We start from the raw sequence: 22,118 nt of genomic DNA, 5'->3' as shown, positions 1-22,118 counted from the left end.
AAACAACATACAGTGTGCAGAATAGGACTAAGCAAAAATTGTAAGGGAAAGAAAGGGGATTTTTTTTTTTAAGATTTATTTTTTTTAATTTATACAATAGCTGGGGTACAGGACAGAGGCGCGGGAGGGTGAGAGGATTCACCAGAGACAGAGTGGGGAACAGAACAGGCAGACTGACTGAAATACACTGCTGAGGGGAGCAGTGAGTGCGACAGGAGAGGTCTGCCGCGCCATATAGAATCTCCCTGGCCAGCTGGGAATCGAACCAGTGCTGTGGAGGCTACGGGCAGCTTCATGGCTTTGCGCTCAATCTGCTGTGCCACCGGGGAGACCCCAGCAAGGGGATTATTTTTATGTAACTGACCATAACGTGCCCCAAAAGAAAAAGAAAAATAAGCAGCAAAGTGAAAGTTTAAAGTCAGCGACAAGAGGACCAGTTAATTTAGGAGAAGGTGGGGCATTTGTTCAAGAACTTAAAATCTAAGCTGGTCAGAGTGTATTGGGCATTTCAGATCTGCATTTCTGCACTCAGAGTGAATGGGGCACTAGCTGGTGTGAGGACTGCTGGAGCCGCTAATGGAGGCCCACTGCATGTCAGAGGTATCGAGGAAGGGTTCTTCTTATATACAATAAAAATTTATGTATACATAAATACATTTTGAAAATTAGAAATTCAGATTCTTCAGATAAAGGCAAAGACCCTCTGACCATCCAATCCAACCTCAGACTAGTCTCTAGAGGGAACCACTTTATCCATTTGATGTAGGTCCTTGTACTTTTCTAGACATTTTGAGTTTACCTTCTAAGTACCTATAGAAAGGGCTTAAGTTTGTATATTTCTCTTCTTTCTTTAATATAACTGAAACTGCACTGTCCTTACAGTTGGATTTTTCAGTTAATAATATGCCTTAGAGATCTTTTTTTTTTTTTTTAAGATTTTATTTATGCCTACAAGAACTGGGGTGTAGGCCAGAGTTGTGGGGTGTAACAGGATTTACCAGAGACAGAATGGGGAGCACAACAGGCAGATCTACTGACATACACTGCTGAGGGGAGCAGCAGGCAAGACAGGAGAGGTCTGCTGCGCCATGTGTAGCTCCCTGGCTGGTGATTGAACTCATGCCACAGTGGCTGGGGATAGCTTGAGAGCACTGAGACTTTAGCCCCTGCACCACCAGGGAGGACCCTTCCTATGTAAATATATAAAAACTTAATTCTTTTTTATGGTTGCCTATTGTATATGTAGATAACGCTGTAATTTAATCATTCTCTTAATGATGCACGTTGGGTGTTCCATTTTCCACCATCACAAATAGTGCATAGACATTCATTCCTAGTTCATTCATCCTAGTTCATTGCTAGACATTCATCCTAGTTCATTCCTCCTGTGAACATACTTTGCTTAAGAGTGAATACTAAGGGCCTCCCCGGTGGCACAGCGGTTGAGCGCTGGGTTGCAAAGTTGGCCGCAGCCTCTGCAGCGCCGGTTTGATCCCCAGCTGCTCCCCGGCCACTGCAGGAGGGTCCCACATGGCGCACAGACCTCTCCTGCCGCCCGCTGCTCCTCTCAGCAGTGTACTTCGGTCCTTCTGCCTGCTCTGCTCCCCGCTCTGGCTCTGGTGAATTCTCTCACCTTCCCACGCTTCTGACTGTACCCAGTGCTTGTATAAATAAATAAATAAGTCTTTAAAAAAAAAAAAAAAAGAGTGAATACTAAGAAGTAGAATGACCTTTCTCTCTCCCCGGCCATCTTGGCGGCTGTTCTTGGTTGGGGGCTATCCCGCACCTAAGGCAGGAAGATGGTGGCCGCAAAGAAGACGAAAAAGTTGCTGGAGTCGATCGACTCTAGGCTCCAATTTGTTATGAAAAGTGGAAAGTACGTCCTGGGGTACAAGCAGACTCTGAAAATGATCAGACGAGGCAAAGCTAAACTGGTCATCCTCGCCAACAATTGCCCAGCCTTGAGGAAATCTGAAATAGAGTACTATGCCATGTTGGCCAAAACTGGTGTCCATCACTGCAGTGGTAATAACATTGAATTGGGCACAGCGTGTGGAAAATACTACAGAGTATGCACACGGGCTATCATTGACCCAGGTGATTCTGATATCATTAGAAGCATGCCAGAACAGACTGGTGAAAAGTAAATCATGCAAATTTTTTCTTTAATAAAACTGGCCAGAGCTTGTTTAAAAAAAAAAAAAAAAGTGGAATGATTGGGTCAAAGGGAATGTACTGATTATATTAATGGATTCTGTCATGTGACCTTCATAGTGACCATGCTAGTTTACATGTGTCTGGCAACTAAATGGATTTTCATTGTAGATTTATTTGGTCTTTTCAGGAAAAAGATGGAAGGAATAGAAGCATATGCTTGATTTTAAACTTTAAAAGGATCTTCCAATGTTTTGAGGGGGTGGTAGTATTGAAGTGTAAGTAGGGACTGCAAGTTTAAAACCCCCTTAGCCATTTTGACTTTATGAACAAAGAGACTTGGACTCTCATCTGTATGTAGGCATCTGTGCCATAAAGGAAAGTGAAAGGAGTAAGGGGAGGTTTTACTCAGTTGCAAAGATTCAGATTTGGGCAGAAGATTCTTCCATTCTGTACTGCCAGTATCTAAACAAATGAGGTGCTTTGAAGAAAAGTAAAAGCACCTGGGCCTCCCCAGTGGCGCTGCAGTTGAGTGCTGCGTTGCAAAGCTGCCCGCAGCCTCTGCAGCGCCGGTTCGATCCCCGGCCGCCGGGCGAGGGTCCTACATGGCGCGCAGACCTCTCCTGCCGCCCGCTGCTCCCCTCAGCAGTGTATTTCTTTGTAGGCCTGCCTGTTCTGTTCCCCGCTCTGCCTCTGGTGGATTCTCTCGCCCTCCCGCACTTCTGACTGTACCCAGTGCTTGTATAAATAAATCTTTAAAAAAAAAAAAAAAAAAAAAAGTAAAAGCACCTACTAGTGTTAAGACTCAAGAGTCTTGAAATGTTAAGGACCTGTGTTCCTTACAGAAGGGCTTAGTAGGTGCTGACTGACTGAATAGGATTTGACTAATGACAGCTGCAGTGTGGGCCATGTTTACCCCACTGAGCTGTTTGCTATGTGGTACTGGCTCTCCTTCCGGGAGAATGAGGTTGTTCTGTCACAGCCCTAAAGTGTCAGGGGTCTGCCTCTGGGGAATAGCACCACTGCCAGACAATAAGCCAGTCCTAAATGATCTGCATCTCCCAGAAACTCACTTTTGGGTGAGGGCCCCCAATGCTTCCAGCAGTCCACCAACCTCCTCCCTCCCCCGACGTAATCCATATTTTAGTGCTGAGCTTCTTTGCTTTTAAAAGGGATTTTCCTTACACTTCATTATTTGCGTTTACGATTGTGGCTTAGAGGAGAGGGAGGATGCTAGAGAGCCAGAGGTTTTTGAGAAAATACATGGGGAAGCAATTTTGAGTCTCCCTTGACTAACTCTCTAATCCTTGGCAATTCCTTTGAATCTGGGCAAAACCTAGAAGAAATATCCTTTATGTTTCTTTTCCGTTTTGTAAGAACAAACGTGTCTCTATTGCTCTTCTTTATTTAATCAAGCAGTACAGCACATCCATTTCCCTCACAGTGTCTTGCAAACACATTTAGCCAAATTAACATCAGACAGAACTAATTGAGGGAAGCTCTCAGAACATTCAGATTGAGTTTTCAAGTTGTGAAACTACGTTTGGAACTTTAAAAAGTGGGGCGGGGGTGGGGTTTTAGCTCTTCTGCCCTAGGACCAGCTCTTAAAAACTTGACAACTAGCTACCATTTAAACCATCCAATCATCCAGCTATGAAGAACTTTCCCTTCTGGCCACAAAAGCACTTTAACCACAGGTACAGAGAATCTGTTTCTCCTCCTCCCTTCCTCCTGCCCCCCTCCCTCCCCCCCTCTCCTTCCATCTTTTCTTTATTTCAGAAAGGCTTCTGTCTTGCCCTTTCTTTGGAGGAGTTTGATTTTGAACCCTATAGTGACGCTGTTGTGCAGTCTTGCTCCTGGGATTTCCTTCTCTACAAGCATCTTGTCTGCTGTGCATGTGTGTGAAGAGCAAGGCTGCCAAATTCTGTCGTTTTGAAGCAGTTGAAGCCTCTTAAGGTCCAGAGTATCCCACTCTTATCCTCTCCTTGCAGAGCTTAAGCATTAAAGGGAGAATCATCCAGAACATACATATATACATATCTCTATATATATCTCTCTCTTGCATGCCTATAATTATTAATTGTGTGTGTGTGTGTGTGTTCCTTTATGATGTGCAGGTATCATTGCTATCAGCTGCCATCCAGAGTTCCCCAGGGTGGGTCTTGCCGCATCCCCTGCTGCAAGGCTCTGAACTGAACTCTCAGCATTAGCTTGGGGGTGGGGAGTAGTGGAAGGCAGACAGGGAAGTACTCACTCTCAGCTTTATTTGGATCCCTGGAGGAAGGAGAGTTGCTATCAGCGGGAAATGCGCTGCCCTTCCTTTGGTGATGCTTTCAGTTGGAGGTAGAGACCGCCTGGAGGATGCCCTGGGTCTTAGGGTGCTCGGACAGTGAAGACAGTGCCCTCTGGACAGTACCTGGGCTCACACCCCCTCAGACTGAGTATGACATTTGATGGGTGTGTTAAGGACTCCAGAAATATAATCTGTGGCGGTAATATCAGGCTGTCTTTTGGAGGCTCTTCATTTCTGGAAATACACCAATAACAAATAGTCTAGGCACATACTTTCTCACCCCTGCTCCTCCCAGCTTGGCTCAGAGCAAGGAGAAAGCACCTGGACTTAGAGAGTATAGAATAGGCTTACAAGAGGGCAGGACCATGGGCAGACTGAGTGGCCCCAGTTAGGAGTACCTGGTTGGGCAGAGGCTAACAACTGACTTTGAACTTTATCTCTTCCACTGCTTCAGGACACCAAGCTTCAGCCATGAGAGACCTATACTTTTGGGCTGCCAAAAACAACATTGGCCCTTTCCCTTGGACCAAGCATGTTAATTCTGACCACTGCAAAGGGAGAGGAGCACTGCTTTCTGAGCCATTGTGTGAAATATCACACAGAATGGAGACAGTCATTCTCCAGAGTTGGGGGTGAATTAAGAATGTATGTTTTAACTCTTTTTTTAAGATTTATTCACTTATACAAGCACTGGGTACAGTCAGAAGCATGGGAGGGTGAGAGAATTCACCAGAGCCAGAGCGGGGAACAGAACAGGCAGACTGACGAAGTACACTGCTGAGGGGAGCAGCGGGCGCAGCAGGAGAGGTCTGTCGTGTCATGTGGGACCCTCGCTGGTGGCCGGGGATCGAACCGGCGCTGCAGAGGCTGTGGGCAGCCTCGCAGCCCAACGCTCAACTGCTGTGCCACCAGGTGAGGCCCTGAATTAAGAACTCTTGAAAAATGTATTTTGTTTCAAAAATTAGTAAACAATAGCTGTTTTCTTCTACTATCCATTTCTCTAGATTTTGCTAGCTTATTATATCTGAACAGTCCAACTTCAAGCCACCATGACTACACGAGGATATTTTGGGAGGTAGGGGTAGGGTGATGGCCAATTGAAGGACCATTTAGATTTTGCACACTCACATAGCCCTTTCCCCCCAACTGTTAAGAGTTCTTTCTAGAGAGTTGTTTGTTAATGGGGGAAAAGATTAGAGTTATAACGAAACCTTTCTCTCAGTGAAGTAAGATAGAGAACTGTACCTAGCATCTTTGAATCCTCTTTCCTATCTTTAAGTACTATTTTCCCTTTGGTGAATTTTCCAAACAAGCAGCACTGAGGGAGGTTTCTCATGCAACTTGAAGGCAAAGTTCAGAGGAGGAAGGAAGGGAAGGGAAAGTGAAAATCCAGACCTCACATGGAATGGCCTGTCTACACACCAGGCAGCCCTTTTGCTGAGTGGCTTGGGTGGGGTCCCTGCAGATTTACACCCTAATTTCTTGGTTAAGGATACTTCCAGACATCCAGAATAAAGGGAGAGGGAGCCAGCTCCTCGACCACTGGACTGAACAGCTGGGCCTCTGCTAGGGCATTATTAGCATTTGAAAACCTCTCTGTAGGGGCAGAGAGCTTCCTGGGGTGGGCACTGGGGCCTGAGTAAGGTGGCTCCACATAAAATGGGGCTGAGCATCCAGGGCATAAAGACCAGACTGGACTCAAGAATGAGCCCTTTGTGGCTTTGTCCCGGGCTTGAAAACTGTGACCAACCCTCTTTCATTGTTAAGAAAGACTGTTTCTTGGCCACAGCAGAGCTAATAAGTCTAGTTCCCCCACCAAGCAGGGCTGGGGAAGAAAGACTCTGCCTCTGGCCAGAAGGTTGTTAGTATCGAGCTCTTAAAACCTTTTTGTGGGATAGTTTTGCTTTCTCCTTCCCCTCCCCCTTTCACACACTAGCACCTTTTGCCAAATCCTGAGCAGCGACTGGGTCTGTCTCTCTTTCCTGCTACAGGTTCTCCTTACCCAGCTGCCTAAAGTAAGCCCCTTCCCAAATTAAGTCTGAAGAATCTTTGGACTTAGTTCCTTTAAATAGTTGGGGTTTGCTCAGTACTTATTTTTAAATCGTGTCAGTTTTAGTTAATAAAAATCATGACTCCAGACCTTTCCAGTCTTTTCCCTGTTTCCATCCTAAGTCCTTATAAGTTTGAGGTATATTTCTACAGACCAGCCGTCAGTTAGATGTAGGGTGCTGGAGGGAACTGCTTGGCCTTTCTTAAACCCAGAGTGATGGTGCCACCTACTGGCACTTACTGTTAGTTACAGGTTCTGTGGTTCTTCCTATTTTCTGGCAAAATGACTAGGACTTTGGTGGCAGTATGTAAACTGTATTCCAGCAAAGGAACAATTACACCAGTGGAAAACACAGTCACTAGGCACACTGTTTGCTCCTTATAAGTGAAGAAATAGACTTAGAAATTGTGGTTGGGGCAGAGGCAAATCGGAACAGGGCCTTGCCAGCTGCAACGTTAACCAGTCTGCTAGTCTGCAGCCAGCAGGAGATTTTAGGTGGTAACTAGACAAAACATCCGATAACATGGATAGGGAGGACTGTCTGCCATATTCAGTTCTCCATTTCAATCCTGGTGATTTTGTCAGTATGATATTACTTTAAACCTTTTTTTTTTAAAGATACATTTATTTATGCACACAAGAACTGGGGTGCAGGCCAGAGATGTGGGGGTAAGAGGATTCACCAGAGACAGAGTGGGGAACAGAATATGCAGACTGAAATACACTGCTGAGGGGAGCAGCAGGTGAGACAGGAGAGGTCTGCTGCACCATGTGGGTAGCTCCCTGGCCAACAGGGGATAGCACTTGAGTTGCAGAGGTTGCGGACAGCTTCACAGTGCTGCGCCTAACCCCTTGCGCCACCAGGGAGGCCCTATGACTCTAAACCTTTAACAGCTCTTTAATCCTTGTTCATTTCAGTTTCAACAATGTTAGGTAGATGACATTATCCACTAGAAATTAATACCATTTTGTTTTCATTTAATTATTTTGAATTTATCAGATTATCTTCTGTGCAACACTGATTTTCCACTTAATTTATTTAGTGTAGTGACATGATGTTTCCTTTTAAAGTGAGTTTATTTATATTTTAAAAAAAGAATCACTTATGGGGGAAAATACCAATATGTAATGACATACAAGTGGTGCAGAGATATTGAACATGCTGATGGGTGTTGTGGGTGCCTCAAAAGTTTGGGAAATACAGCTCTGTAACCATCATCACTGCATTGTCACAAGACTTTAGGCAGCCTCTAGGGTCCTTTCCTCATTTGTAGAAGATAAAAGTGTTGAACTAGGTGATCATTTGTCATGTAGACCTATAAATGATACTCTGGATCTAAAACGGGGAATCCAGGGCCTTGGCCTTACTTTACCACTTTGCATGTTCTCCAAGATTTATCCCTCTCACTTACTGCTTTTTATTTATTTATTTATTTATGCATACAAGAGCTGGGATACAGGCCAGAGGTGTAGGGCTGGGGTGAGAGGATTCACCAGAGACACCTACCAGTAGAACTGATGGTTCATATGCTAACTCCACGTTTAACATTTTGTGAAGTTGTTCCACTGTTTTACATTCCCTCTAGCAATCCACAAGACTTCCAATTTTTCCACATCCTCACCAAAGAATACTTGTTATTCTGTTTTTTTTTTTAATAACCATCCTAATAAAATGGTATCTCTTTTTTGTTTTGATTCATATTTCTTTCTTTCTTAATGATACTATTTTTAGCATAAAAGTTTTATTGTGATGAAGTTCAATTTATCCTGTGTTGTTTGCGCTTTAGTTGTCTAAGAAACCATTGCAAAATCAGTTCAGAAGATGTACTCCTGTATTTCTTCTAAGAGTTTCATAGTTTTAGTTGTAACCTTTAGGTATAGGATGCATTTTGAATTAATTTTTATTTATGCTGAAAGGAAGGGTTCCATCTTGATTCTTTCACATATGGATTCCAGTTGTTCAAAACCATTTGCTGAAAAGACTGTTTTTTCCTATATTGAATTTTCTTGGCACTTGTCGAAATTAATTGATCATAAAAGTAAGGGCTAATTTTTGGATTCTAAAGTTTTTTACATTGCTCAAATGTCTATTCTTAGGCCAGTACTACATTGTCTTTGTAGCAAATTTTGATATGGGAAGAATAAGTCTTCCAGCTTTGTTCATTTTTGTCAAAATTATTGTGGCTAGTCTGTGTTCCTTGCATTTTCATATGAATTTTCAGATTAATTTGTGAACTTCTGCATAAAACAATACAACTAGCATTTGCCATTTTGATAGGGATTTAATTGAATCTGTAGATCAGTTTGAGTAATGATCCTAATTATATTGAATCTTCTGATCGTGAAGAGTGGACATTTTTCTGTTTATCTAAGTCTTCTCTGAGTTCTTCCAACAATGCTTTGTAGTTTCCAGGTGCAAGTTTTACATTTCTTGTATTAAATTTATGCCCAAGTATCATATTCTTTTTTATTCTATTATAAATAGAATTGTCCTCTCAGTATCATTGTCAGGTTGTTTATTGTCAGTGTATAGAAATACAGGTGATTATTGTTTATGACCCTTGTGCTTTGAAACCTTGCTGAACCTGTTTATTCTGTAAATTTTTTTTAAGATTTATTTATGCATACAAGAGGTGGGGTGTAGGCCAGAGGTGGGGGGGTGGGCGGGGAGTAAGAGGATTCACCAGAGACAAGTTGGGAGCATAACAGGCGGGTTCACAGAAATACACTGCTGAGGGGAGCAGCGGGCAAGTCAGGAGAGGTCTGCTGTGCCATGTGGGTCAGCTCCCTGGCCAGGGATCGATTTCATGCTTGCATTTCTGGGATAAATCCCATTTGATCATTGTGTATAACCCTTTTTTTATGTTTGGTTCACTAGTATTTTATTAAAGATCTTTGCATGAGGGTTGTGCATAACTCTCTAAGGGATATTGGTCTATGTCTCTCTTGTAATGTTTTGGTCTGGTATTGCTATCAGGATAATATTGATTTCATAGGTTAAATTGGGAAGTGTTAACTCTTCTTTTTCTGGAAGGATTTGTGAAGAATTAGTGCTAACTCTTCTTTAAATGTTTGGTAGAATTTACCTGTGAGGCCATCTGGACCTGAAGGTTTTATTTTGGAGGAAGCTTTTAATTGCTAATTAAATCTTTTTGTTTGTTGCATTGTTTCTTAGGTACAGCTCATGCAGGCTGCTCGTAAACATACATTTCTGTAAAAAAAGAGGAATTTGGGAAAAGTGGGCCCAGCAGGAGTTGAGAACTTTGGGGGGATTTCTGGTTGGCTTTGCCTGGATCCATGTCTTCTCTCCCCTTTGTTATGTAGAGTACCTTTGGGAGGGTACCTAAGAGTCGGGGAGACTTCATGCTATGTGGCTTGTTTTTTCTATGTGGTTATGTTACCTTAAAGTTTTTTAAAATAGTGGGCCTGCATCCTCACAGAAACAGCCCCTTCAAGCTGTGCATCTCTGCCAAGGTGTGTGAGATACAATTCAGATGTTTCTCACTGAGGAACTGGTCCTTAAATCTGTCTGCCTGTGGGAAACAAGGTGGCATATTTTAAAGGCCTTAGAGGGTGGGTGTGGGGCGGGGCCCTTTTCAAGAAGTATTTGAGCAGCATAAAAATCCTGTTTAGTTTTATAAGGTGAAAGGCATTCATTGTCTTCCAGCCTCCCTGTATTCTGCTGGCCAGGTGACTCCTCAGTAAAGCCCTTTATTCTTCTTGGCAGACCCTATCATGGCTACCCTGATCAGACCTCTGAATCAGTGAAGGTGCTGAGGAAGTGAAGCAGAGGCCAAAAATCTTTGGATTTGCCAGGCAAAGCGAGCACCTGCACCAATAACATGCTTTTCTGCTGAAGGCTGGCAGAATTGGCGAGCAGGAACATGTTTGGTTTGGGGGCAATAGCCTCCATCCCAATAAATGCTTTTTCTTCATAGGGGCTACTCAGAAGCCAGGGAGCCTCCAAGCCTGGGCTTCTCAGTACCCAGATCGGTTCCAGGCCTGGATGCAGGGTCTCAAACACTGAGGATCCTCTTGTCTCTCCCACAGAGAACACCTTCTGCAGTGGGGACCATGTGTCTTGGCACAGCCCTTTGGATAACAGTGAGTCAAGAATTCAGCACATGCTGCTGACAGAGGACCCACAGATGCAACCAGTGCAGACACCCTTTGGGGTAGTTACTTTCCTTCAGGTAAGGCTCAGGTTGGACATTGGCTCAAGCTTCCATGCAGGCAAAGTCCTAGTAGCCTAGGAGGACTTGGGTAGGAGGAGTGAACAGAAGATTCCCTTTGGTCTTCTTCCATTTTCTATTCCCTCTGATTGTTTGTCATGTAGATTCAGATTTAACCTGCTGAGATTGGAGAAGGGAAAGGGAAGAGGCCATTTGGGCAGCAGAGAGTGGCTACAACTGAGATGAAGCGTATTTCTGTGAACTAGTAAAGACCAAGACAGCCACAAGCCCAGCACCTCCCAGCAGGAAGGACTTGGACTGGGCTTAGCCTCACCTGAAAGGGGTGTGCATGTGCCCCCTCACTTGGACTTGCTTTCCATCAGATGGGGTCCCTGTGAAGGTTCAATTATTTCTGTTGATATTTACATGAAGAGTTCAGTCCCTAATAAGGAAGGAAGCTTCTCTGCAAGCCGTTGGGGCCTTCCGCCATTGTTCTGAGTTTAAAGGACCTCAAAATCTTCTCTGTTTACATTCTCCAGGATCTTAGGCTGGGTGGGAACATCTCTTTGGCCTTCCTCTATTTCCAGGGATGTGAGCGGGTGACTGTCCTGAGTTGGTTGGCCCTAATTTTCTCCCATGCAGCCTGTGGCTGGATTTTGTGTCAGCCAGATGCCTGACCTGCCATAGCAGAGGAAGGGCCAGGTCTCAGTGTACTGTGAGCCATTCCATCTCCTAGCCAGGCAGCTGTTCCCTCCTAAGGAAACCATCCCATTTTGGACATACCAGCCCCTGAGCACAGATCCTGCTAGTGGTCCCCCAACCTGAGTTGCCTGAGGTGAACCTAAGATCCTGGGAGATTGGGAGGAATGGGCATTAACATGCAGTGGCATTTTGTCTCCTGGCCTCAGATTGTTGGCGTCTGCACTGAGGAGCTCCACGCAGCCCAGCAGTGGAATGGGCAGGGCATCCTGGAGCTGCTGCGGACAGTGCCCGTGTGAGTACACCCCTGCCCTATGAGATGGGGCCTGGGTTACCTGGAGGTGGGATTCTCTACTTCTTCCATGTGTGGGCTCCCCCTAATATTGCTTTTAAGACATTGACTTTTCACATCAGGGCTTCCTGAGGACTCGCTCCCTGATGGCCCCTGACCACAGACTGTTCCCCTGCATTGTAGGCCTGGGGCAGCAAACAGGACAGGCTGTAGACCCAGCCCATCACCACAGACTCTCTGTTACCATCCTGTCCCCTTTCCTTGTCCACAGCGCTGGCGGCCCCTGGCTGATAACTGACATGCGGAGGGGAGAGACCATATTTGAGATCGATCCACACCTGCAAGTATGTCTTGAGTGAGGAAAACCTTTCTAGCACACTGTGCCTAGGCCTCTTCCAAATAACACTGGCTTTCATCCTGGGAAAACGGAGGAGCTTTATTTGTGAGTGAGTAGAAATATGGCATGATTTGGGACTTGTCCCCTGAATTCTACAGAGTACTTAAGGGAGCAGAAATTTCAGATCAGGAAAGCTTGTCTCAGACACATGTGTTTTTGCCCTTAAAAAGGATGAATTTTATTGTATGCAATTCATACATCAGTAAACCTGACTTAAAAAAAAATTAGATCATCAGTGTCTAAAGAAAATCAATGTAGTATATAGATATTGCTTGCCTGGTATTCATGCTCCCACTTCCCCCTTTTAAAAAAAGCAGACTTTCTTTCAGGGAGCCACCCTACACAACTACCTAATAACAGACAGAGTAGGTGATACTGATGCCACTCACCCACTCACTGGGTGAGTCCTGATTGGTCTAGTGGTCCCATGCCCCTTTCAGATACATTTTCATCCTGGGCACCCAGATATCCAGCTCCTCTCCCAGGTAGGCTGGCTTCCTTGATGTATAAAGGAGGTCTGTATACACGCAGGCCTGCAGCTGCCCATCACTGTGGCCAGAGTGTGCAGAGTTACACTGTCATCTTTTTTTCCCCCCCCCCAAAAAGGAGAAGTCTTTTGGCATGTAAGTGAATTTTGAAAGTTGCATAGAATATAACTTCCTCTCTTCTGTACTGCTCATGAAGCAAGGGTAGCAGATCGCTCATAATGTGCCTGGCATGTGTCTGCCTCCTTCTACTCCTCCCCCCTCCCAGTCACATGCTTTCATGCTTCTCACAGTTTGGTAGACCACAGCAAGGAGTTATGTGTCCTCTGGGAGGGAGGAGAGATGGCAGAGGAGAGGTAATAGTTGGACATGAAGCCAGCAGTCTCTGGTTTCTTCACTGTAGACCTGTGAGTTCTTGGGCAGAAGACCCTACTCATTCATAGATGATGCTCCTCTATTTTCTTAGTGCCTTTAACACTGAAGTGTACAAATTGCTGCCAGGATCCTCTGTTATCTCTACTTTAAACTTGGTTTCCTTGTAGCTTCTGCCTGTGCAAGAACCAGGAACTGTGAAGGCTATGTTTCCTTAAACCCTTGCTCTGCAGCCACACTGGGATCCAGCTTGGGGCACTGTGGCCTATTCTTTGCCCCCTGTCATAAGTGTCAAGTAATAAGAAAAACCTGGTCCTTTGACCAGGTAGGATAAGCAACCCATTCTTCCTCAGCATGCTGAGAACAGTTGTCCTCCCTAGTCATCAAGCTTCCTTGAGACCCGTCAGAGCACCTGGCAGTCTTTAAAAGCCAGGAGAAGTGCCTTGGAGAAAATTCAGAAATTTCTTTTGTGGTGACTCTGAACCAAGAGGGAACTCCTTGTAATTGCTGGTGCTTTCTGGGGCCTGCTTGCAGCCACTTTATTTTAGGACTGGCTCCTGTTCCTTTGATCCCACCTCAACCCCTAGCCTGCTGTGTTCCTAAGTGAGTTCTTTGACTTATCTGAGTCTTAACTCTTTGTTACTTATGAATAAAGTGAGCTGAACTAGTTGAATCAACAGATGTTGTCTGCTCTTTACTTAGGTGAGGGGCCTCAGGTGGTCAGTGGAGATAAAAAGGCTCAACCTCTCCCCTGAGCAAAACAGTGCCCACATGCTCTTACCCGGAGCATGAGGATTACCATCAGCCTTTCCCTGTTTCTGCTCAGAATCCCCATCTTTGGCCAGGCTGATGGTTGTTCTAGAAAGGAAGAGAGTGTGATTGAAGGGAAGGAGGCATCCAAGGTAGGGCCACCTGCTGACTGCTTTTCAGAAGTAAGAACCTCACATAAGCTTGCCTTATGCTTCCCCAGTTAGGCTTCCTGACCATTTTGGTTCCAGTGGAGCCTTGGTGAGAGGGTCAGGAAGACGGAGGTTCAGACTCTTATTGAGGTGCTCATCGGGAGCTCTGTTTGGCTCACATGACTGTTTATGGGCAAGATTGCCGATGACCTGTATATCCAAAGCCCAGCATCACAGAACTGTTACCAGAAATCCCAGGGATGTTTGGGTACAAGCCTTCCTTGAGGCCATTTGGAGAGTGTTTTGAGTTAGCAGTGCCAAGGCCTGCACAAAGACAGGATCTCTTATGTGGTCTACAGATGGTCACTGCCTTTCCAGATTTCCATTTCAGTCTAAGAAATGGAAAAGAAACCCCATCCAGAGTCCTTTGCCAAACAAGTTAGCCATGCAGTTGGGGGAAGGCCTGCCCTTCTCTCTGGTGGTGCATCACTGCACGACCACACCCTCTGCTGTTAGAAGAGGAAACTGCAGTGTGGCCTCTCCTGCCTGTGGCAGGCTTCACTCTGTCCTCTGTAGCAGAGACTGAGGGTTCTTCCTGGATGATCAGGGAGGAAAGGAATAGACGAAGTAGTTCCTGACTCTGTCACATTAACTCCATGGACCAACTTGGGGTGGGCAAGGTTGGGTCTCTGAAACATGTGTGATGGTCGTTGTACTGGAATGTTAATGATAGGGGGGATATTTCCCTTGGGACTTTAAGTCTTCCTGGCTTCCTTTAATACCTGGCTGCCCTCAAGGAATCCAGTAGCTGGCAGAGACTATCATCCATTCATAACCAGGACAAAATGAAGTCAGAGAGCGTGTTCTTCCAGCCCTTGTCCCGTGCTCAGAACCTACAAGAGCTCTGTAAATACTAGAAGGTGGTCACTGGGATGGTGATGGTGACCTTGAGCCACTGGTTAGCTGAAGGAACTCTGGCTCTTTGGTTCTTTCCAAGCAGGAAAGAGTTGACAAAGGGATTGAGACAGACGGCTCCAACCTGAGTGGCGTCAGTGCCAAGTGTGCCTGGGATGACCTGAGTCGACCCCCTGAGGATGACGAGGACAGCCGGAGCATCTGTATTGGCACACAGCCCCGGCGGCTCTCTGGCAAAGGTAGGAGCCATCACCCAGCCTTTCTCCTTCCCTTTCCTCAGGCCTGGTTTTCAGGCTCTCTAGGATGGGTCTCTAACAAAAACAGCCCATTCAATAGTTTATTTCCTGGCATGATTTAAACAGCAAGTGTGATCTTCCAGCAGGGTAGAATTAGAGGAGCTTTATTGGCCCATTTTATCCTATGTTTCCTGTGTGTATTTCAAATACACCACCAGCAGTGACTATTGTGTTTTAGATTTAGCCCTTGTAATCTGAGGTCATGGAGGTGAGTGGAAGCCAAAGAACAGTTGCAGGAAAAGACCACAGTCCACCCAAGTGCAAGAGAACAAGCATCGGCCACCCACGAAATTGACATAGGGCCCAGCTCTGGCCTGAAAGCCATGCCAGACCCAAGGATCACTCTGGTCTCAGGCTGTTGCAGGCCTTAAACAAGAGAGGCCTAAGTGTGAGGCCAGCTTGCAAACTCCCCAGCCCCACTGCAGATGAAAGGGTGGGCTTCCCTGGTGCCCTAGGGGTTAAGTCTCAGTGCTGTCACCTCTACGGCCTGAGTTCAATCCCCCACCATGGAGCTAATCCACATATGGCGCAGCAGACCTCTCCTGTCTCGCCCACTGCTCCCCTCAGCAGTGTATTTCAGTAAATCCGCCTGCTCTGCTCCCCACTCTGTCTCTGTTGAACCTCTCACCCCTCGCACTTCTGGCCTAACCCAGTTCTTCTACACAAAAATCATGAAATAAAAAATCTTAAATAAGTAAACAAAATATAAGGGGCTATGGGCAGGGCATTCTGTACCTGCTGCATTCCAGGTGGGACTTTGGAAAAGGAGGGTATGATTCTCCTGTTGGAAGCTCACCTTGCTGGTCTTGGCTATAGAAACAGTTGTGGTTTTTAGAACAGGACATTCCTTATTAACTGCAAAAGAAAAGCAGCCCTTTGTATACACATGTGTTTATAGCTTCTTTTTCTATTTTCTTTCTGTATTCTACTTTTTATTTTTTGGAGAATACTATAACTGTAAGCCTGAATAAAACACCTATATATGTGATATCACTCATAAAAGGCTTTCTCTTTTCATAAAGGACAACTTAAACTTAGTGAAAATATCTATCCCTCTCTTTCCTGCTTGGTCTAAAGTGTATCAAGCCCTTAGGAGGTTCAGACATAAAGTGTACAGTTAATAGAACCATTCAGTTGCTCTTGACAAAATAGATAATTTAAGGAGGGATTCATGGTCTTCTCCAAAGTTTCAATCAATATTGGGTATTTTTTAAAAGTAATAGAAGTGGGGGCCTCCCCGGTGGCACAGCAGGTTGAGCGCAGTGCCGTGAAGCTGTCCACAGCCTCTGCAGCACTGGTTGGATTCCTGGCAGACCTCTCCTGCCTTGCCCACTACTCCCCTCAGCAGTGTCTTCGGTCTGTGTGCCTGTTCTGCTCCCTGCTCTGTGTCTGGTGAATTTTTCACCCTCCTGCACATCTGGCCTGTACCCCAGTTCTTGTATAAATAAATAAATCTTTTTTAATAAAAGTGGGCCTCCCTGGTGGTGCAAGGTGTTAAGATGCAACCTATGAAGCTATCCACAGCCACTATAGCACGAGTTCTATCCCCGACCAGGGAGGTGACCCACATGGCACAGTAGACCTCTCCTGACTTGCCCGCTGCTCCCCTCAGCAGTGTATTTTGGTCAATCTGCCTGTTCTGTTACCCACTCTGTCTCTGGTGAATCCTCTCACCACCACCTCCCACCTCTGGCCTCTAACCCCGGTCCTTGTGTGCATAAATGAATAAATCTTTTTTAAAAATTTATAAAAAAATAAAATAAAAATAAAAGTAATAAAAGTAACCCATGCCATGGTAACAAGTGAAGCAGTTAGAAAAGTTAGTGATCATTCTGTCATCTACTCTTTTTTTTTTTTTTTTAAGATTTATTTATGCATACAAGAGCTGGGGTACAGGCCAGAGATGAGGGGGGTGGTGAGAGGATTCACCAGAGACAGAGTGGGGAACAGAACAGGCAGACTGATTGAAATACACTGCTGAGGGAAGCAGCAGGCGAGACAGGAGAGGTCTGCCTCGCCATGTGGGTTGCTCCCTGGCCGGCCAGGGATCGAACTCGTGCTGCAGAGGCTATGGATTGCTTCATAGTGTGGTGCTTTACCCCTTGCACCACCAGAGAGGCCCTGTCATCTACTCTTAAGTCCACCCTTTGAACAACCAATGTTAATTTGCTTTTTTTGTTTGTTTACAACGGTAAGTCTTAGATCAAATCTCAATATAGGGGATCTGATTAGTAAAATTCACCTCACAGATGAGCAAAACACCTTGCAAAGAAATAGTTCTACCAACAGACTCCTCCTTCACATCCTGGCCCTTGCCAGACCTGTGGAGTGGCAGGGTTCTCTAGGTCAAGGTGGGAAGATCACCCAGCATCCCACTGACCCCACCCAAGAGAAAGGGGTAGCAGATCCAAATATCAGTTGCCCATTCAGAACCTAGAAATTTATATAAGAGACACCTACCCATTCCTGGCAGTCCTTTCTTGCTTCCATTTAAGTGGACATAGCCTGGGTAGTCTCGGGCAGTAGCAAAGACCTTGTCAGTCACTGTTTATAGCCCTGTTAAGGGTCAGCTTTAGGCCTGTGACACAGGAAGCACAGTGGAGGGCACTCTGCTGAAGTCTGGAGGCCACCCCTTGTCTTCTACAACTACAAGCATGATGCTCTTCAGACCTAAAGTTTCTTGAGAGCACAGTGCCTCATCTGGCCTGTATCCTCACCCTGCATGCATTTAGACTTCATGATTGATACCTGGAGTAGGCTGAAGACTGGCCTTCATAGGGGCCTTTCCCTTGCATACCTGTAGAGCCAGATTCCAAGGGCAGGGCCAGGGGATGCTGGGAGTCTAAAGGGCCATCAAGCAACTTAGTGGTGTCATTGCAGACACAGAGCAGATCCGGGAGACCCTGAGGAGAGGACTTGAGATCAACAGCAAACCTGTCCTTCCACCAATCAACTCTCAGCGTCAGAACGGCCTCACCCATGACCGGGCCCCGTAAGTTCCTCACACACAGGAGGGGTTAGTAGTTTTCTGACATCAGTGTCCCAGGTCTGGGATGGAGTCAGTAGTGTCCTGACTGGCCTGTCCGTGTGGCCTGCATGAATGAGAATAATGCCCGGAGCCCTTGCTGGATGGGCCTAGGAACTCTGGAGTTCACAGATCTGTGGGTCCTAGGAAAGGGCCTCAGAGAGGACCTAGTGGACCAGGAATATAAACATCAGTAAATATTTACATAGGTTGTGTGAGCAGATGGGAGGCTGAGTTGGGGCAAAATCTGACTTAGGTCCTCCCAGCCTTGTGGGAGCCCATTGTGCTGAGCACAGTTCCCCTTCTTATCGCGCCCTCAGCCAGAGTTGCCCTTCCTTCCTTCCTGGAGCCTGGTCTCCGGCTGATAGCTGCAACCCCAGGGCCTCTCTGTCTGGCCAGCCCCATACTGGATGCCTGCAGCTGAGGCCCTTCTTCCTGCCTCACTTCCATGGGGCCCAAGGAAGGGGGGAAGTCCTTTGCAGGCTTCTGCTGCCTGTTCAGGGTCCCCTATAGCCCTCGGGAGAGACTATGGCCACCTAGAGGTCAGAGCCATTTCCTGTTGACCTCTCTTCCTCTAATGGTGGGCATGGGTAAAGCTGGGCTCCCCATTCTGCCCTTAGTACCAAGGCGGCTCTAAGGAATAGTTGCTGGCAGCAGATGCCTAGGAGCTGGCAGCCTAGAGCAGGAACCATGTCTGCCAGGGAGGAAGTTGCTCTGCCCTGATCTAAAAGGGAGGCAGACCATTCCTGCAAGACTAGGGTCATCTGTCCTTCCTCTCAGAAGTCTAGTACACACAAGCTCAGGACTCAGGGATGTAGGTTCTTCCTTTGGGGGTTCATGAACTGAAACAATGAATTAATTAATTGGCCTGAATCTGCTGTAGATGCAGTTTATTCAAAGTAGTTACTATGTTGAATTCTAGCTCCAGTTGCTCACCTCATGATCCCCAGAAGTAATTATGATTTAATGCACTACAGAAAAAATAAGTCAGCATGATCCAGTTGGAGAAGGCCTCTTGGAGGAGGAAGAATGTAAGATGGACCTTGAAGGACTCCTAGAATTTTAACAAGTTGGGGGAAGGAGCTAAGAGGTCTGGAATAGGGAGACCTGGCTACTTAAAGTTGAGATAGTACACTGGGAGCAGATTGTGGAGTAGGGAGAGTTATTCTGGGGACAAGACTGCCACAGTGGCTCCCATAGTGGGCCTGCATCCTGAAGGATTGAGCTCTTTGGTAAGAGCCTGGAGAGCCCACTGTCACCTCTGAGCAGTTTTCAACTCTAGCCAGTGGGTTTCTCCAGCCATTTGCTGGAGGCACCATGGTCTTCTCCTGGCAGCTTCACATCATGGCCAGGCTGGTCACAGGGCATGTGAAAACTCATGAAAAGTCTGGACCCTGCCTCTGACCCATACTCCTTCCCATGTACGAACTTGGCATCTCCTTCTGGGCCTCCTTGGCACTCTTGGGAGACTGGCGAGGTATTTGAAGACTTAAAGACGCAGCAGATTGTCTGTAACACATAGGCAGGCTCAGTCCAGATGTCCCTCCCACCTCTGGAAAGTGTAGGTTTTGAGCAGAAGGGCAGGCACTCCTATGGAGATACACCCAACTTGCTCCTCTGATATATCTGGGACAGGCATGAGATCTCACTTCCTGTGTTGGGTATACTTCCAACTCCTGTACCCCCAGACATTGCAAAGGGGGCACAAAGCTCTGACTCAGTCCCTCCCCTCAGGGCAGTGGGGCATCAGATCTGGTTCAAGGACTGTCTGTAGACCTAAGGCAGAGGCTGTAGCTTTCACCCTTTGGCCCATATTGGCTGAGCCACAGAGAGATGGATGAGAATAGATCAGGGGTACCAGTTCCCTGGGATCATCTCCCCTCCCTGTAGTCAGGTCTCTGAAGTACCAGAATCTAATGTCTAGAAGAGTCAGAACATCTCTTCTGAGGTTTTCAGTGCTGGTTACCAATTTGTTAGCAATAGTTGAGGAATGGGTTCCTCCTTCTTTGCCAAGAGCAGTTTCCAACACATTCCTCAAGTCTCTCAACATTCCAGCTTCCTGTTCTGTTATCTCAGGATCGATGGTGATGGACTCAGTTCAGATTAGCAAGCACAATTGTAATATCTGTGCTGCCCACTCTGGGACCTGACCCCATTTCAGATAAACCACATGCATTGCAATTGAGAAAGCCAGCCCAAAATGTGCTGGCACCAGTGTTTGCTGTGCTCCCTGAGGGGCAGCAGCAGCACAGTCTTATTGTGTCTGCATGTCTGATTTTCCTTTAGTCAAGCTTTTTGGGCTAGAGTGATTTGATGCATAGGTCTTCATGGGTCTGTATATGGCCTGAGGAGGCTGCAGTTGAGAAAAACTGATGAAGTCTGACATTAGCAGCTGGGTTCTACCTACTTGGGGGTGCCAGGTTCTTGTTCTTTTCACACCTCAGAAGCAACTAACACTTCTATACAGTATTTACCGTGTGCCAGCTAATGTTTTGAGTGCTTTATGCTACATTAATTTAGTTCATCCTCATAGTCACTCTAGGAAGTAGATGATTTTATTAGCCCCCTTTTATAGAAAAGGAAACTGAGGTACAGAGAGGCAAATAAGTAACTTGGTTTAAGTTAGAAAAGGGTTGTGCTTAGGGCAATCTTCCAACCATTCACACGTTCACACATGGTGTGACCTTTCTTCCTTCATCCTTGGGGACTCCATGAGGGACACACGAGACTGTCTCTGAGGGACAGGGGGTCACCAATGACCCTCATTGGTGGACTTCATCTAATTAATTAGAACATGAATAGAGAGACCTCTCATGTGACACTGAGGACAAGGCTAAAGCCCCATGTTGGAAGCTTACTGTGCAAATTTAACTCTTAGGAGGACATGCCCTTAGCCTGGTACTTCCAAATCCCAGAGAATGAGCTATGTCATAACTGGCTCTTTTACACCAGAATTACCTTTTGACACAAGGCCCTGTTGTCTTCATATTCAGAAACAAAACCAACCCTGTCTCTGTCCCCCCCCCCGCCCCCCAACCCCCCCTTCCTGGCTCCACTCCTCACCTCCCCAACACCACTACCTTAGGGCTAGGGTTTGTTGGGTTTTTTTTTTTTTTTTCTCTTTCTTTCTTGAGGTCACACTTCCTGCTTCTCAGAAAGGCAGGCCCCTCTGGATAACCTGCTCCTCACCCACTTGCCTTTGCCAGCTCTCCTCCCTGCTGCCTTCCCGGAAGGAGTGTCCTTGGCCTTCTTTGGGGCTGCTTCCAGTGTTTCACAACCCTTGCATTCCAGCCATGAAATTTGTATCTGGCTTTTCCCAAGATGATCAGTTGAGAAAAGCCTCCTTCGGCTTGCTGGCGCCTCCCTTCCCACTGCCTGCCTGAGTAAGTTCAGAAGCTTGGGAAACAACTCCTTAGTGCCACTGAAGGTAGCCTAGCCTAAAGACTGTACTTCTGACACTTTTAGGGACCCAGGGGGAAAGTCACTGGGCATCCTTTCTAAGGTGACCTGGACCAGTCTATGGAGTCTGATCTTGGCTCCCTAGCCCCTCTGCAGTGATGTGGAGGATGTGTATGATAAGGTGCATTTTCGTGGGGAGCTTGGCACATCTATAAACTGTTACTGTTACCTGGGAACCTGCAGCAAAGTTTCAGGACCTCCTCCTTTCTCTACCAATGACTCACTGACTGAGGTTGGAGGATCTCTATGGCGCTCTCTGGATCACATACCTTCCCAAAGCAGGGCAGGGCTCATGCATGTGTGTGTACATGCTCTGGTGGGGAAAGTTCCCAACTATGGGAAAAGCATTTTGTAGTTGAGACACCATTAAAAAGTAAACTAACCAGGGGCCTCCCCTGGTGGCGCAGTGGTTGAGCGTTGAGCGCTGGGCTGCGAGGCTGCCTGCAGTCTCTGCAGCACCTGTTCGGTTCGTTCCCGCCACTGGACGAGGGTCCCACATGGCGGCGCGCAGACCTCTCCTGCCACCCGCTGCTCCCCTCAGCAGTGTACTTCGTCAGTCTGCCTCCTCTGCTCTCTGCTCTGACTCTGGTGAATTCTCTCGCCCTCCCGC

At 46.4% G+C, this 22,118-nt stretch overlaps 1 protein-coding gene across 3 annotated transcripts in view; it reads left to right on the top strand.

Annotated features, from left to right (window-relative positions):
• SUFU (SUFU negative regulator of hedgehog signaling) overlaps nucleotides 1-22,118 on the top strand; it is a 97,665-nt gene that overhangs the window by 49,710 nt on the left and 25,837 nt on the right. For 2 of the 3 annotated variants that reach the window (XM_037496047.2, XM_037496049.2), the window contains 5 exons: nucleotides 10,548-10,690; nucleotides 11,578-11,663; nucleotides 11,932-12,004; nucleotides 14,811-14,967; nucleotides 17,905-18,016. In XM_037496047.2, the coding sequence (XP_037351944.1) occupies nucleotides 10,548-10,690; nucleotides 11,578-11,663; nucleotides 11,932-12,004; nucleotides 14,811-14,967; nucleotides 17,905-18,016 (571 nt within the window). The remainder of the gene's footprint in view (nucleotides 1-10,547; nucleotides 10,691-11,577; nucleotides 11,664-11,931; nucleotides 12,005-14,810; nucleotides 14,968-17,904; nucleotides 18,017-22,118) is intronic. The other variant, XM_037496048.1, reaches the window with a different exon arrangement.

This window comes from Talpa occidentalis, unplaced genomic scaffold, assembly GCF_014898055.3.
Source record: "Talpa occidentalis isolate TD23 unplaced genomic scaffold, MPIMG_talOcc4v2.1 talOcc4.8, whole genome shotgun sequence".
Lineage (NCBI taxonomy): Eukaryota > Metazoa > Chordata > Mammalia > Eulipotyphla > Talpidae > Talpa > Talpa occidentalis.
This window is presented reverse-complemented; position numbering and strand designations above follow the sequence as displayed.